Source organism: Neoarius graeffei, chromosome 4 (assembly GCF_027579695.1).
Source record: "Neoarius graeffei isolate fNeoGra1 chromosome 4, fNeoGra1.pri, whole genome shotgun sequence".
Lineage (NCBI taxonomy): Eukaryota > Metazoa > Chordata > Actinopteri > Siluriformes > Ariidae > Neoarius > Neoarius graeffei.
The window spans coordinates 93,576,410-93,594,632 of record NC_083572.1 but is presented as its reverse complement, the minus strand read 5'-3'; the positions used below and the strand labels follow the sequence as shown (position 1 = coordinate 93,594,632).

The 18,223-nt window shown below is 42.9% G+C and overlaps 1 protein-coding gene across 2 annotated transcripts in view; it reads left to right on the top strand.

Annotated features, from left to right (window-relative positions):
* The window catches only part of nos1apa (nitric oxide synthase 1 (neuronal) adaptor protein a), a 546,141-nt gene that overhangs the window by 327,097 nt on the left and 200,821 nt on the right, over nucleotides 1-18,223 (top strand). For both annotated transcript variants that reach the window (XM_060920033.1, XM_060920034.1), the window contains exon 5: nucleotides 11,725-11,833. In XM_060920033.1, coding sequence (XP_060776016.1) covers nucleotides 11,725-11,833 — 109 coding nt within the window. The remainder of the gene's footprint in view (nucleotides 1-11,724; nucleotides 11,834-18,223) is intronic.

Genomic DNA, 18,223 nt, shown 5'->3' with positions numbered 1-18,223 from the left:
TTAGAAAAATCCAACCTTTAATTAAAATAAATGTATTCAGAGAAAAACAAATCCCTCAGCAAGAAATGTCTGTGCGTCTGCTGCCATCCTCATAGTTAAGGGTCGGCAATCCAGGAAGCCACCAGCTAGCTTCCATGAATTCTCTTGGGTGATTATAACACACCAGAAGGACCCAGGGCCGCATAGAGGGGCCTTTCTGTGTGGGGTTTGCATGTTTTCCTCGTGTCTGCGTGGGTTTCTTCCGGTCCTCCGGTTTCCCCAACAGTCCAAAGACATGCAGGTTAGGTTAACTGGCGACTCTAAATTGTCCATTGATCAAGCATGGAGAGGGATGGGCTCCACCAAGTTGAAATGCCCTAGACCAGCGTTTCTCAACCTTTTTTCAGTCACGGCACCCTTCAGAAGTATGCAAATTCTCAAGGCACCCCCGTATAAAATATACACAGTCACGCTGACCATACGCTCACCCCGGCAGTGATGTTGTGACATGGGAAAGGGGGCCGTGAGACAAATTTTGATGATGCATGAGGCGTTGATGATCTGCATTAGGGTAACTATTCTCATCTCATCTCATTATCTCTAGCCGCTTTATCCTGTTCTACAGGGTCGCAGGCAAGCTGGAGCCTATCCCAGCTGACTACGGGCGAAAGGCGGGGTACACCCTGGACAAGTCGCCAGGTCATCACAGGGCTGACACATAGACACAGACAACCATTCACATTCACACCTACGGTCAATTTAGAGTCACCAGTTAACCTAACCTGCATGTCTTTGGACTGTGGGGGAAACCGGAGCACCCGGAGGAAACCCACGGGGACACGGGGAGAACATGCAAACTCCGCACAGAAAGGCCCTCGCCGGCCATGGGGCTCGAACCCGGACCTTCTTGCTGTGAGGCGGCAGCGCTAACCACTACACCACCATGCCGCCCAGGTAACTATTGTTTTTTTGAATTTTAATTCATTTTATTTATTTCAATGTTAGAATATATAATTTTTTGACGGCAACCCTAACGAAGCCAGACGGCACCCCAGGGTGCCGCGGCACCCCGGTTGAGAAAAGCTGCCCTAGACCAGTGATGGACTGTTAAAGTGTCATCAGTGGTGCCCCTACAGCCCTTTCTGGCTATGGGAAGAAGAAGAAGAGGGACCCAAACTCTTATCTGATGGCGGGTACTCATACACACCTAAGGGCAATTTAGAGTAGCCAGTTGAACGAATCCACATGTTTTTAGACTGTGGAAGGAAGCAAGAGCACCCAGAGGAACCCCACGCAGGCACAGGGAGAACATGCAAACTCCACACATTTCAACCAAAACACATGTGCCACTTTTATTGGCTCCCCTGGAAACGATAGTGAACACAATGTAACTGAAGTGTGTTTCCCATTTAAATTGTACACGTTTGAGTTGATTTGGAGTGTGTAGGAAGCTGTAATTCATGACTTCCTGATTAACTGGGGGACAAATATGAGGTGACACAGAGGCCAAATTCCCTAACCCTGTGTCCGAAATCGCTCACTCGTTCACTACTCCCTACTCACTATATAGGGAATTACTAGATAGAGGACTATATATATTGAGCTCATTGGTAAAATGAAAAAACGCTTTCGGATACTATTCCGTCGCGCTGGTATTTACGTCATTACTGTCGCACAATTAAAACGTGCCAGATCGGTCGGCTGGTGGGTTTTCAAAATAATAAACACATGCATGTATTTTTGTGATAAATCCATATTATACTGAGCGCATTTCACACATTAATCAATACAAAGTACCTGCATCTCATCTCATCTCATCTCATTATCTCTAGCCGCTTTATCCTGTTCTACAGGGTCGCAAGCAAGCTGGAGCCTATCCCAGCTGACTATGGGCGAAAGGCGGGGTACACCCTGGACAAGTCGCCAGGTCATCACAGGGCTGACACATAGACACAGACAACCATTCACACTCACATTCACACCTACGGTCAATTTAGAGTCACCAGTTAACCTAACCTGCATGTCTTTGGACTGTGGGGGAAACCGGAGCACCCGGAGGAAACCCACGCGGACACGGGGAGAACATGCAAACTCCACACAGAAAGGCCCTCGCCGGCCCCGGGGCTCGAACCCAGGACCTTCTTGCTGTGAGGCAACAGCGCTAACCACTACACCACCGTGCCGCCCCACCTGCATCTTTCAGTTCTTTTAAATCAAGGCTGAATACTTTCTTCTTTGCTGCTGCCTTTTATTAAATCAAATTTGAGACTTTTAATTTGATTTCTTTCAGCGCGACCGCAATGCATGATGGGATATATTGCTTTGATGAGTGACCATCTAACCAAAAAACCAACACTACTTTTCGTGATGCATTGTGGGATACTTTGAGTGCACTATACAGGGTGTAAATAATCCTCACTAAGGTTTCGGACAGCACTACGAAATGGCGTCCTCACTATATAGTGAGTAGGGCGCGATTTCGGACACGGGGTTAGTCATCCATCACCATGGGAAAGATAAGAGAACACACAAACCAAACGAGGGAGAACTGTTGACCTTCATAAGTCAGGGAATGGTTATAAAAAAAAGTAGCTACTCGCATTAAAATGTCCATTTCTACTGTTAGGACAATAATAAAAAAGTGGACACCAACTGGAACTGTTACAAACTTGCCTGGAAGAGGACCCAAGTTTATTTTGCCCCCACGTACAGTGAGGTGGAGGGTAAGAGAGGCAAAAAAAAAAATTTCCCCAAGGATCAGTGTGGGTGAATTACAAGAAAACGTAAAATCTTGGGGTTTCCGAGTCTCCAAACCCACCATCAGACTCCACCTCCATACCAACAGATTATTTGGAAGGTTTGCCAGAAAAAAGCTCTTTTCTGTCAGTTAACCACAAATGTACGTAAGCACCTGGAGTTCACGAAACACTACTACGACTTTGAATGGAACCATGTTCTCTGGTCTGATGGAACAAAAATGGAGCTTTCTGGCAATAAACACTCAAAATGGGTTTGGTATAAAAAGAAGGATGGCTATAATGAAAAGAACCCGATCCCAACTGTAAAATATGGTCAGGGATGAGAGTTTTCCGCTTTTCGGCGGATTTCCGCTTTTTCTGAGCAAAAATCGATATTATACCAAATCCGTTGAGATTTTTTTTTTCATTGAGGGGGGTTGGGTTATGTTCCTTCGTGATACTCAAGCGTACGACGATGTTACATGTTTACAGTTTTGCCATCTTTAGTCTCGCTAAGTCTCGCGGTAGAATACGTGTTTTCTACAATGTAATTGGCCAAAACATCGCTGGCGAGAGCATGATAGCCAATCATAACAGTTCTTACAAGAGTGTGGGAGAGAACAAAAGCCAATCATAACAGTTCTTACTAGGGATCGACCGATATGTTTTTTTCAGGGCCGATACCGATACCGATTATTATGAAATTGGGATGCCGATAACTGATAAATGTAAACATTATAATTCACATGAAATTAAACATAGCACACACTGACACAGACCTTCATATCCATGAAATGTATATGTTTAATTGTAAAATTGAACATGAAATTTTGTGCAGGGAGATGCTAGCAGCATTTGTACAATAAAGTCAAACATTAGTTAGAATAAAATGAGAAATAAAATAATAATAAAATAAATATTCACCAATAAAAAAAATAAATCACTCCCTACTATATTACAGCTCACCATTTTCAGTGGAAAATAAATGAAAATACACTCTGGATTCTTTTACACTAAGAACTAAGTAAGACTTACCAACTTCAAGTAGTTTTTAAATAACAAATCAAGTGTAGGGAGCTGCCTGCAGCATTTTTTAAAAAGTCAAATCAAACATAAAGTAGGCCATCACTCCCTATTATGTAACAACTTAACAAGTAACCATCTACATTCTAATGTAGATGAGAACGGCCAGGATAGAGAAAGTGAGAACGGAGTGTTAAAAGCTCTGGTTAAAAGGAGCGGCTGCTCCTTTAAGAGTCTGTTCAGAGAACGGAAGTCGGAGTGAGGCGCAAGAATTATAAATACTAGTGGAGTGCATTACAGCGCAATGTGAAGTAGCATAAGAACATTTAAGTCAAGAGTTTAATTGATGTATTTTGTTCATTACCGTTTATCCAAGCAAGTGAGCATCCACGACACAATTAATTACTGAGCCCACAACAAGCATCCTGACAAACTCCCTACAGTATTACACAGCCTACTAGCACCATATCACACCTGGCTTGTTTAAGTGTTCAAATAGCGCTTTATAAAGTTACCTAACATATACAAGTGCAATGCGCTTTTTGAGCACGAGTCACGTCATGAAGTTTACTCATCACCATAACAAATAGCCAGCAGGCTTGCGCTAGCCTACAGAGCACAAACACTACGTTTTATTTCGTCTTCCCTTGACCACCTCTCTGTATGGCTGTCATTCTACTGTTCGAGTAGAACTACTGACACATTCACAGCGTTTCCATACAGGGATTTAAAAATGACTGCAGCCTACGTTATGCTGGGGACTGCTTACTATGGACAACATTACATATAGTTTCAGCGAGACTAGTTGGTTGTAGGCTAATTCAAGTGCTTCCTTCCGTAAGCTAAGTTTGCCTGGCTACACAGATGCAAATGGACAATTTTAACGAGTAGTAGATGAAGAATGTAAACATATAATGATGTTGTGCTTTTGCAACTTGTGTGTTTATGACTTATTGCGGCAAAAGCAGCGTGCCCTTACCTTGAAGTGGGATCTGCTTCTGCCCGAGTGCCCATACGGCCGCCTTGAAACAGTTCACAGCGTTTAGCTACGCGTGCTGATTGGCTGTATCCCTTGTGCCACTCCTGCCCGAGTGCCCGTATGGCCGCCTTGAAACAGTTCACAGCGTTTAGCTACACGTGTCGATTGGCTATATCTCTTGTGCCAAACAAATCAGATGTTGTGGTGGGCGGGACCGTGTTCTTGAACTCAGAGAGGTGAGTGCAGGAAAGGACGTGCAGTGACAGTCGCGTTAGGAATGAAATGGCTGCAAAAAGGCATGTTATCGGCATATCGGTGGAAATTATGGCCGATACCGATAACCCTAAAAATGCAGAATATCGGCCCGATATATCGGCCAGGCCGATTATCGGTCGACCCCTAGTTCTTACAAAAGTACCCGCATCGTTCTATTTTATCGAAACTTGCACATGTTCATCGTCGCTGCGCTTCAAAAATACATTTCTCTTTCGTATCGGCTTTTTTACTCAAAATGCCGAATACAATTGACAAGCGAGACGAAGCGAAGGTACGTGAAATCGGTGCTGGTATAAAAAACAGAGAGGACTGACAAGCTCTTGTCTTTGGCCAAAAAGCTGAAGAAAAAGTCGAAATGATCAAATGAAAATGAGAAGTGACTGTGAACTATAAATAATTGTATAAAGTGTACATAGACATTATCCCATAAACTTAGCATTCGTTTGATTTAATACACTGAACATGTATATGATGGTCAGTAAATCTGAATTAATGCTGACAGTTTTGAAAACTTAAATATTTCAAAAGACTTTTTGAAATCATATGCAACTAATGAGGACATAGGGTGACTGACCTTTTCTCCCTAAGAAATTTTATTTAATATATGAACATTTTGATAATTAATAAAACTTACGTTTAATGTGAATTTAGTTTGTCATTTTTGTTGATCATAAATTATAACCATACCCTTGAATGTAGAATGTGATTTTATCTTGAATTCAAACAATACTCCTATTGATTTGAAACATATTTTCATGTAAATATATAAAAAAGACAACAGACTTTTTTTATCTACTACAGCTCAGATTGCAGGAAAAGTGGTTTGTAAGGCCTTATTTTTCAAAATTTTCCTGGGGGGTATCCCTCCCAGACCCCCGGCTTCGGGCGCCATCTTGTTTTCTGCTTTTTTGGTGACCACCCACTCTCATCTCTGATGGTGGAGGGTCTGTGATGTTCTGGGGCTGTTTTTCCTCCAAAGGCCCTGGAACCCTTGTTAGGATACATGGCATCATGGACTCCATGAAATACCAGGACATTTTAAATCAGAATCTGGCTGCCTCTGAAAGGAAACTAAAACTGGGTCATTATTGGATCTTCCAGCAGGACAATGATCCGAAGCACATGTTCAAATCAATACAAAAATGGTTCACTGACCACTGAATCAAACTTCTGCCGTGGCCGTCTCAGTCCCCTGACCTGAACCCCATTGATAACCTGTGGGCTGAGCTGAAGAGGAGGAGAGTGAACAAGAGAGGGTCGAGGACCCTGGATGATCTGGAGAGATTGTGTAAAGAGGAATGGGCTCCGATGCCCTGCTCTGTATCTCCAACCTTATAAAGTGTTATATGAGAGACTCAGGGCTGTTTTACTGCCACAGGGAGGGTGTAGAAAGTATTAAATGCAGCGGAGCCAATAATACTGTAGACTCGAAAACATTGTGAGCAGTAGAAAGAAAATAATAACTGTGCAAGCCGGATTTTAAAAAATCTCAAATTCAATCTCTTGAGTGATAGAGTTGAGGTTGAACTGTCCGAACACAATTTTCCAGTTTAGGCCACACCCACTTTTGGTTTATATCCAAATTCATCTCATCTCATCTCATTATCTCTAGCCGCTTTATCCTGTTCTACAGGGTCGCAGGCAAGCTGGAGCCTATCCCAGCTGACTACGGGCGAAAGGCGGGGTACACCCTGGACAAGTCGCCAGGTCATCACAGGGCTGACACATAGACACAGACAACCATTCACACTCACATTCACACCTACGGTCAATTTAGAGTCACCAGTTAACCTAACCTGCATGTCTTTGGACTGTGGGGGAAACCGGAGCACCCGGAGGAAACCCACGCGGCACGGGGAGAACATGCAAACTCCACACAGAAAGGCCCTCGCCGGCCACGGGGCTCGAACCCGGACCTTCTTGCTGTGAGGCAACAGCGCTAACCACTACACCACCGTGCCACCCCTATCCAAATTCAGATATGAATATTCAGAGAATTAAACAGACAGTGGCACTGCATTATACCCTTAATATCTATAAATTATGTCAATTAGAATCTAATTGCACTTTTAATAAAAACAGGTTTTTGTTAGTGGAAACAAAAATAAAAACATACACGTTTTAATAACGTTCTGAATGTTTAAAATAGACTTGTCCAGGGTGTACCCCGCCTCTCGCCCATAGTCAGCTGGGATAGGCTCCAGCTTGCCTGCGACCCTGTACAGGATAAGCGTCTACAGATAATGGATGGATGTTTAATACGGGGTCGCTGTCTGTAAACTGTAGAAACATTGCGTGCTGTGCTGGCCATATTGATGGGTTCTGCTGTTGACTGTGAAAGGCTTGTCCTGTCTGTCAGATGGGTCCACATCGAACAGTTTTCACCCAGAGCTCCAAACCGAAGTACACTTTTGTACACTTTTACTGCTCGTCACTTTCCAGTGACATTATGAAGTAAAAAAACAACTCACTCTTGTACCACAGTGAAAACGTGCGTTATAAACCAGGAGATTGATGGGCATCAGGGTGAGCGTGATAAATAAAGCTTTACAGCTCTACTCATGTGCAAAGGATTGGCACTGGTATTATTACACACACACACACACACACACACCACTGTGTGATTTTATTTTATTTTTTTAATAATACACTACAGGGGGCGTCGTGGCTAAGGCGCCATACCATAAATCCGGGGACCCGGGTTCGATTCCGACCCGAGGTCATTTCCCGATCCCTCCCCGTCTCTCTCTCCCACTCATTTCCTGTCCTGTCTCGACACTGTCCTATCCAATAAAGGTGAAAAAAGCCCCAAAAAAATCTTTAAAAAAAAAAAATACACTACAGCTCATCTCATTATCTCTAGCCGCTTTATCCTGTTCTACAGGGTCGCAGGCAAGCTGGAGCCTATCCCAGCTGACTACGGGCGAAAGGCGGGGTACACCCTGGACAAGTCGCCAGGTCATCACAGGGCTGACACATAGACACAGACAACCATTCACACTCACATTCACACCTACGGTCAATTTAGAGTCACCAGTTAACCTAACCTGCATGTCTTTGGACTGTGGGGGAAACCGGAGCACCCGGAGGAAACCCACGCGGACACGGGGAGAACATGCAAACTCCACACAGAAAGGCCCTCGCCGGCCCCGGGGCTCGAACCCAGGACCTTCTTGCTGTGAGGCGACAGCGCTAACCACTACACCACCATGCCGCCCCTACACTACAGCTACCAGCCACAATAAAAGGTGATAAAATCACCGCAAACGTCTTTGTTGTGTGTGTGTGTGTTTTAAAGTAAGGCATCTGAAAGGTTATGTTAGTTTCTAGTGTCATGATGATCCACAGCTTGAAAAGAAATCCTGAAAATGTTTGGTGTGCACACGCACACACATTTTATTGCAAGATTAGCCACTAATTAGATTTTCAAATTCTTGATACTTTTTTGTCAATTCTCGATACTCTATACTTTTTATCCCCCGCTGGCCGAAAGGACCGAAGGGGGATTATGTCGTGGCGATGTCCGTCCATCTGTCCGTCCGGCCCAGGAAAGGTGCTCGCATTCTGAAATCAACTCCTCTCACAATTTATGGAGGAATTTCATGAAACTTGGCAGGATTCTTTGTTATATGTCGGTCATAGGCATATTGTAATTTTGTTAAATTCAGTCACGTTTTACCAGAGTTACAGCCCTTGATTAACAAGGGCTTCATAATATACTTTGGCAATTTCATGAGTGTGTTTCCCTTCTGAAATCAACTCCTCTCATAATTTTTGGAGGAATTTCACCAAACTTGGCAAAAAGCATTGTTATATGTCGGACGCGTATTGTTATTTTGTTCAATTCGGTCGCATTTTACCAGAGTTACGGCCCTTGATTAACAACCTTGTACTTTGACAATTTCATGAAGGTGTGCTCGCCTTCTGACATCAACTCCTCTCACAATTTTTAGACGAATTTCTCGAAGCTTGGCAAAAGCCCTCGTTATATGACGGTAATACGCAGATTGCGATTTAATTTCGTTTGTGAAAATTTGACCAGAGTTTTGACCCTTGATTAAATAACTTGTACTCTGAGAATTTCATGAGGGTGTACGTTCTTCTGAAATCAACTCCTCTTACAACTTGTGGAGGAATTTCACCAAACTTGGCAAAAGGCTTTGTTATATGACAGCTATACGCAGATTGAAATTTCATTTAATTTGGGCAAATTTGACCAGAGTTATGCCCTTGATTATGAACAAACTTGTACTTTGGCAATTTCATCAAGGTGTGCTTGCTTTCTGAAATCAACTTCCCTTACAATTTTTATTATCCCCCGCTGGCCGAAAGGCCCGAAGGGGGATTATGTCGTGGCAATGTCCGTCCGTCCCAGGAAGGGTACTCACCTTCTGAAATCATCTCCTCTCACAATTTGTGGAGGAATTTCACGGAACTTGACAGGATTCTTTGTTATATATCGGTAATACGCATATTTCAATTTCGTTCTATTGAGTCTCATTTTACCAGAGTTATGGCCTCGTTGCCAGCGGGGGATATTGTGCTCTCAGAGCGCTCTTGTTTCTTTTGCTGTACATTCAATATTCCTGAGTTAAGTAAATACACACAACCATTCACATCTACGGTCACTTTGGTGTCTCTAAATTGACCGTAGATGTGAATGGTTGTGTGTATCTATGTGTCAGCCCTACGATGATCTGGCGACCTGTCCAGGGTGTACCCCAACTCTCACCCATAGTCAGCTGGGATAGGCTCCAGCTTGCCTGCGACCCTGTACAGGATAAGCGTCTACAGATAATGGATGGATGGATATTTTTAACCAGTCAAATGTACTGGATGATGAAGAAAAGCTAAAATATTAAAGCTTTTGCAGCTTTATTGACTGAGTTCCATTCCATTACAGCTATTTAGCAGACACTGTTATCCAGAGCGACATACCGTACAACACACCCAGAGCAGCCTGGGGAGCAGTTGGGGATTAGGTGCCTTGTTCAAGGGCACTTCAGCCATTCCATTCCACTGAGTGCCCTTCCAGTTGGTTTTAAATGAAGTGTGTTAGCTAGCTAGCTTCCATATAAGTTAGCTTTTATCAAGTAGAGCTGCAGTGTTTCTGAACAACAGTAAATAAAGTTGTTATTGGGTCAGAATCCCTCCTTGTCAGTATCCAGCAACTGTTATTTTCTCTCATCTATCGTTGTCTATAAATATTTTATCTTACCCAGTTAGAGGTTGGTGCAGCGTTGGCTCCTGCCATGTTGTAGTCAAGACCACCTAAACCATGACCAGAGTGTATCAAGGCCCAGACAAGACCAAGACTTTGAGGGGTTGAGATCAAGTCACGACCAAGACATATGCAGGGCGAGACCGAGTCAAGACCAGGACCAGACCAGTGTGTGTGAAGGGGGGTGGGGGAGGGGTGACAGCCATTAACAGGAAAAAAAAAAATTCAAATTAGCAGTGTCACGTTATCGGCTGCATTTGAAGCAGGAAATTTTACATCCAATCAGAATAGCGATGTTAACAAATAAATCAGACAAGTTAGTGAAATCCCCACAGTCATAGTCTTGGCCTGTCATGAAATAAAATCCAGAGTCCTTTATGTCTCAGACCCGGATTCCAAGATGAGACCGAGACCTTCACAAAGTGTTCTTGAGACCGGTCTCGAGTTCTACAGCGATGAACTCACGACGACATGCTGAGTTTTATGTGTAAGATGTTTCTCAGGTTGCTTGTATTGTTGGTGGTGGAGTTCCTCTACTTGATGTTTTCAAAGAGCTTTGCTTTGATTGCCATCAATAATTTTACACCGTCAGAAATCAGCATACAGTAGGAGACCATTTCTGTTCCCCAAGGTACAATCTACACTAATGTACCCCAAGGGCTCATTATTGGATTTCAAGATAACTATTGCCCCTTTTCCACCAAAGTAGTTCCAGGGGTGGTTCGGGGCCAGTGCTTAGTTCGGAACCGGGTTTTCTGTTTCCACTGACAAAGAACTGGCTCTGGGGCCAAAAAAACCCGTTCCAGGCTAGCACCAACTCTCTGCTGGGCCAGAGGAAAGAACCGCTTACGTCAGCGGGGGGCGGAGTTGTTAAGACCAACAACAATAACAAGACTGCAAAAGATCGCCATTTTTAAGCGACGAGAAGCAGCAGCTGTACAAACGCGAAGTCATCCATTATTATTATTGTTGTTGCTGCTGCTGCTTCTTCCGTGTTGTTTTTGCTTCGATATTCGCGCCAAGGTTTATGCAAACGTAGAGACGTAACTGACGTATACAGCGACGTAACTGACGTATACAGCGACGTAATGACGTGGCTTCCCTTAGCACCGCGAGCTATGGAAAAGCAAACTGGTTCTCAGCTGGCTCGCAAGTTGAACGAGTTGTGAACCAGCACCAGCACTGGCCCCGAACCAGCCCTGGAACTGATTTGGTGGAAAAGGGGTATATGTGTACCTCTTTAGGGCTAAAAAGGTACATGTATGTTCCCAAGCAGTATATAAAGGGTACAAATAAGTACCTTAGTGGGTACTGCCCCAGTGACCAGCCACTACAGGTACAGTCATCTACTTTATTTTCTGAGAGTGTAAAATACATCCAGATCACTCTCATTTCCACGTTGTGTCAAGTGTCGATATCGGAGCATTTTAAATGAAACAGATGCTATCAATTGATTAATGACATTATCAGCACTAATCCCATTCTGAATCAATTTCATGTTTTCACAGGATCTTCTACGTGTCACATGATTCGCAAGATCTGAAAATCTTCAGTTATATAGCTAGAGATGGACAGAGCAACGTGTTCAGATGCAACGTCTTCAAATCCAAGAAGAAGGTAAGAAACTGTTCAGGGCCACTATCTGAAAAGTGTACTGCATCGCCATAGAAACTATAATGGGTTTTATAAATATATTAGTGCTGTCAAAAATGTTGCGTTATTAACGCGTTAACTTGACTCAATTTTAACGGCAATAATTTTTTTATCGCGAGATTAATGCTCTGTGACATGATGTAGGTTTTTCATAAGCTTTTGAAACTGCCAGGAACTTGGAACAGAGAGTTTGCTTAGAAAAACGATAGCCGCTAGCCACGCCCCGCACAGCCAGAGTCCTCTGCCCTCCCCCCTCAAAGAACCAGCGCGGGCAGGGCGCGCTAGTAGAGATGGGATTTATGGCTCTTTGATGGGATCCGCATCTTTGTGATCCGTTCTTTGAAAAGAGCCGTTAAAAAGACTGGCTCATTTGGCTCTTTTTAAATATTTATTCAGTTTTAAGAAGACAGCGTCTAAAGAAGCCAGATCCCTCTGAACTGTAAACTCAATGCTATCCCAGAAATCCTTCCTGTAATATGCAAATTTGGCCGCCTCTGATTGGACAGCGCGACGCATCAACAGGCAGAAAGTGTAAAAGTACAAAATGTGTTATGTGAGCTGAAACAGTAAAGATCAGATTCAATGCAATATTTATCAACGAACAACTTAAAGTTAATATAATAGTGTACTTTATATTATAATCAAGCATGTCAAGCCTACCGTCACTGTGTAACCTGTCTCTCTGATAGACTAACTCAAGCAGTAGATTACTTCACTCATGGTTCTCTTGTTAGTCTCGGGACGAAGAGCCCCGGTGCTCAGCTTAGGTTTCAGTTTGCAGTGGCTGTGTCAAGACGTGTTATGCTTTGCAATAAGAAAAACATGGGTACAAAACAAGCCCATTCACTTTTTTATGCTGGTAAGAGAATTACAATGGTTTTTCATGTGACAAAAATGTGCGATTAAATTGCGATTAATCACGAGTTAACTATGACAGTCGCGACATTAATCGCGATTAAATATTTTAATCGCTTGACAGCACTAAAATATATACAATTAAGCCTGTCAATCGGTTAAAATATTTAACCACGTTATTGTCCATAGTTAACTCATGATTAATCGCAAATTAATGCCACTTTTTTTTTTTTTCTAAATGTACCTTAAAGGGATATTTTTCATGTTTTTGTAGAGTGGGCGTGGACAAATCTGCTTGCTTTATGCAAATGTACGTGACCGGGTCAGGAAGGATAAGGCTGGACACAGCAAAAATGATTTTTGTGGGTATTTTATTCCCCTGGCAGCACGGTGGCGTAGTGGTTAGCGCTGTCGCCTCACAGCAAGAAGGTCCGGGTTCGAGCCCCGTGGCCGGCGAGGGCCTTTCTGTGCGGAGTTTGCATGTTCTCCCCGTGTCCACGTGGGTTTCCTCCGGGTGCTCCGGTTTCCCCCACAGTCCAAAGACATGCAGGTTAGGTTAACTGGTGACTCTAAATTGACCGTAGGTGTGAATGTGAGTGTGAATGGTTGTCTGTGTCTATGTGTCAGCCCTGTGATGACCTGGCGACTTGTCCAGGGTGTACCCCGCCTTTCGCCCGTAGTCAGCTGGGATAGGCTCCAGCTTGCCTGCGACCCTGTAGAACAGGATAAAGCGGCTAGAGATAATGAGATGAGAGATGAAATGAGATTTTATACACAGTATTTGAAGATCGATCAGTGAAGTACTAAAATTTAGAAATCCTCACATCAGACTCGCTGCTATTGAATGGTGGTTCTGCAGTCTACTGAATAATTGGTCTATTTTTGCCCATGTGGCTTCTGCAGCTTGGCTGACTTTTTAATATATCTAAAGACAAATCCAGGGAGCAACTGATTATTACTCCAGTAATAAATGTAGAGCTGGTACAAAGGCAGTGCAAAAATAAATTAAAAAGAGAAACCTATTTTTGAGATAAATCTATGCATGCGGAGCAGAGTTAAAGCCCTCCAGGCACCGTCCTCCGGGATGCGTTTTTGGCAAATCGTCTCTCTTTGCATTTTTGCTCATATGCGATACAAACAGTATTGGAAAATCTCTTGGAAGGATGCCTGAGATACCTTCAAAATAGAATCCCTCGTTCATAATGCATGCTAAAAACACTCCTTTCTTGTTCTGTTATAAATGAGCGAGTACGGCTGTACTGAACAGGGCTGACTCACTTTCTGTAAAAGCGATGAATGGGGTTTGGGCTGACTTATGTAGATCAGGAGCCATGTCCTCCTGTCCCACCTTCTCCTCAGAGAGCTGAGCTCCAGGAACACACTGTTTCACGGTTATTCCACTCTTAATTGGCGTGTCATTATAAGGAGCTATGAAAGAAGGTGACACCCTGGGGGATCAATTAAAGAGCAGAAGCCACAGAGCAGACCTTCTGCATTTTATCAGGCTGTGTAAAGTGAAAGGAGGAAAAGATTCTTTCGCTGATCCTTCACGAGCGCCTCCGCCGAGCCGAGACAGCCGAGTAGCGCCGTTGTTCACCGATGGACCTCGTATTTTTCCTGATTATCTGCATGAACAGCTGCAGTGTGTTTTTACCAGGCATTCGCCGGTTTGAAATGAGATAAACTTGGGTTAATCAGATGGAGATTAAGATCCTAGTCTTGTTTAAAAATTCAATTTCCCGTTTGAATTGAAGTTGAGAACGTGTTTCAGAGCTGTTGAAAATTTTTGATCAGGTGCCGAGAGAATTAATTACTTTTTTTTATCCCCCAGCATCCATTTTGTACTTGGCTCATTTTACTTTTTAGTAATTAAGCTCCATTGTTGTGCACTGGTGCGGGATGATGGTGCAGAATGTAGCTTTACTACCTCACAGATTGCTTTTTGAATGTTCTGGCCATCCTAACAGAGGTTTCCTCCCAGTTCTCTGATTTCATCACACCTCCCAAAGACTTGGAAGTAGTGGATTAGCCATGCCAGATGACACCTCGGTGTAAAATAATGTGTGTGTGTGATGGTCTGGACTGATGTCCCATCTAGGATGTGTTCCCACCTCACTCCAAGCTAAAGGAAGTGAAGGTGGATGGATGGATGGACTAGCTTTCTAGTCCATCCATCCATCCGCTCGATAGAGTGGATACCTCTGTCAAGCCTCATATTATCAACATCAAAACTAAATCACTTGAACCTAGGATAATACGAAAGCTGTCCACCAAATTTCATCAAAATCCGTTCACTATTTTTTGAGTTACGTTGGGAACAGACCAAAAAAAAAAAATCCTGCATCCACACATGTCCAGATTTGCATCAAAATCTAATCCATTGTTCCTTGGCTCATGGTTCACCTCTCCTCCAAATTTCATCAAAATCCATTCACTACTTTTTGAGTTACGTTGGGAACAGATGAACAAAGGGAGGCGAAAACATAACCTCCTCCAACAAAGCTGGTGGAGGTCATGAATATTGTGTTAATTTAACATACATTTTTGTGGTTTTTTTTCCCTTTTAAATATAGAAGTGATATCTGTGCACATGACCACAGAGCAAATCCATTTGTCAATTTATTTTTCATACAAAAGTAAAAGAAAAATGATAATAAAAAAAAATCGCTAGTCTTGTATTGACTTTTGGTCAACTTGACAAAGCAAGCACATCGACCCGATGAAAGGTTCATGAAAGACCAAAACAAGTGTTTCCAGGCAAAACAAACCTCGCCCGGTAGCACTGGTGATTTAATATGAAGGAAGATATCGTGAAAAAAAAATAAAAAATAGGTACCCTCTGGGTCCATGTGGCTGCTGCTTATAAATAAAATAGTTTTCTGATCCCATGTCCATACAGTAAATATAGCATATATATATTTACTCTAAGAGGCAGTAGCTACAAAAATGAAGCGTAATCCAAAAATGAACAATTTAAAAATCAGAGAAGTAAAATATACCAAGTGTCTGTACTTTATATTATTCTACTCTTACCTCTTACAGTTTTCGAAACTGAAACCTCTGAACCGAGGCTGACATACACACGCTGTCGCCATGACCCAAACTCTTATTACCTGGAAATGGCCCGGCGCTAGAGCTCAGTGGAACACACTTTCCCTCTGTAATAAGCATAAACATGTCTGAAAGTGATTTCTTTAGTCTGCAGCAAAACAGGCCCAAACCATGATACTACCACCACCATGTTTCACAGATGGGATAAGGTTCTTATGCTGGAATGTAGTGTTTTCCTTTCTCCAAACAGAATGCTTCTCATTTAAACCAAAAAGTTCTGTTGTGGTCTCATCCGTCCACAAAACATTTTCCCAAGAGCCTTCTGGCTTGTCCACATGATCTTTAGCAAACTGCAGACGAGCAGCAATGTTCTTTTTGGAGAGCAGTGGCTTTCTCCTTGCAACCCTGCCATGCACACCATTGTTGTTCAGTGTTCTCCTGATGGTGGACTCATGAACATTAACATTACCCAATGTGAGAGAGGCCTTCAGTTGCTTAGAAGTTACCCTGGGGTCCTTTGTGACCTCGCCGATTATTACACGCCTTGCTCTTGGAGTGATCTTTGTTGGTCGACCACTCCTGGGGAGGGTAACAACGGTCTTGAATTTCCTCCATTTGTACACAGTCTGTCTGACTGTGGATTGGTGGAGTCCAAACTCTTTAGAGATGGTTTTGTAACCTTTTCCAGCCTGATGAGCATCAACAACACTTTTTCTGAGGTCCTCAGAAATCTCCTTTGTTTGTGCCATGATACACTTCCACAAACATGTGTTGTGAAGATCAGACTTTGATAGATCCCTGTTCTTTAAATAAAACAGGGTGCCCACTCACACCTGATTGTCATCCCATTGATTGAAAACACCTGACTCTAATTTCACCTTCAAATTAACTGCTAATCCTAGACGTTCACATACTTTTGCCACTCGCAGATATGTAATATTGGATCATTTTCCTTAATAAATAAATGACCAAGTATAATATTTTTGTCTCATTTTTTTAACTGGGTTCTCTTTATCTACTTTTAGGACTTGTGTGAAAATCTGATGATGTTTTCGGTCATATTTATGCAGAAATATAGAAAATTCAAAAGGGTTCACAAACTTTCATGCACCACTGTAGTTAGCACTGTTTGTCTTTCCTCTTCGACATCTGTATATCTGTATTTATTCTATCCACATTCACTGGATATGAGCAATCACGCGCTGTGATTGGCTACTCTACTACGAATGAAGGTCATATTTGTGCAGAAATATAAAACATTCTAAAGGTTTCACAAACTTTCAAGCACCACTGTAACTCGTTCGAGTTTAGATTTTGTGTCTAAAATGTAGCTGTTATGTTCTGCGCAGATGGAGGATTTTCTAACATGGCTCAGGTGCCATCAGCAAACGCCATAATCCAGGATTCTCTCTGGCCACAAATCAGCAGCTATAAATACACCTATGATGTGAGTTATTAGTTTGGCACCGAATGGCTGCATAAATGCCATGGGGAAAAGCTCATGCTTTCTCTTCGCTCTGGAAACGGTTGCATTTTGGTGATGAGTACGTTTGAGAAATTAAGTCAAGTCAAGTTTATTTTTACAGCACTTTTAACAATAGACATTGTCACAAAACAGCTTTACAGGAATTTAAAGACTTTAGGCCAAACAAAATAAGATGTGTTTCCGGTTACCCGACCGACCCTGTAAAAACACTGCGACCCTTCAACTGTTTATGACCACGATAAACAAACTATTTCTCGCGCCCGACCCTACCTTCTTGGCAGCCACCTGGCGAGTCAAACGAGAACCGTTAGGGCGTGTCATATAAACCACTCGGTATTTGCCGAAAGACACGAGGCCCGTCAGGAGTAAATTGACAACCAATACGCACCTCCCTCTACCCCAGCCCTTTCAAACCAGCATGGGCACGGCCTGGTAGGACGGTGCCTCGGCCACTCATTCGCCACTGTGCAAGCGTTCCTCAGCGACTTAAGTTTTGATTTGATCCATGGCTCCAGCCCACCTTTAAACGTTTATAACTCGGACACCGAAGGTCGCAGCAAAGCCATATTTCGTAGGCATTTCTAGACAGGGGTCACCGTTAGATGCAATCGAATACATAGCTGAACAATGCTGCGCATTCTTGCTAGTGTTACAATGATGATTATCTTCGATTTTTAAGTAGAAAAACTGGCCACCCTTGTGTTCATGCCTCGAAGGGTCGGATGCAAATGACTGCTTGCACATGCGCAGTATATTTCATCGATTCTTCCGGGTGCCTATAAAATGGAGGTTCGCCTCAGAACAAAAAGCTACACAGTGGACAGAAATGTTTGCTTGTCAAATCAGCCTATTGCAATGCAAAAGATATTCACAACAATTAAAAATATTTCCCAATGAAGAACTATAGAGTAACTACAACATTGTTTCCTACAACAAATCACACAGTTCTGACATTCTGGGAT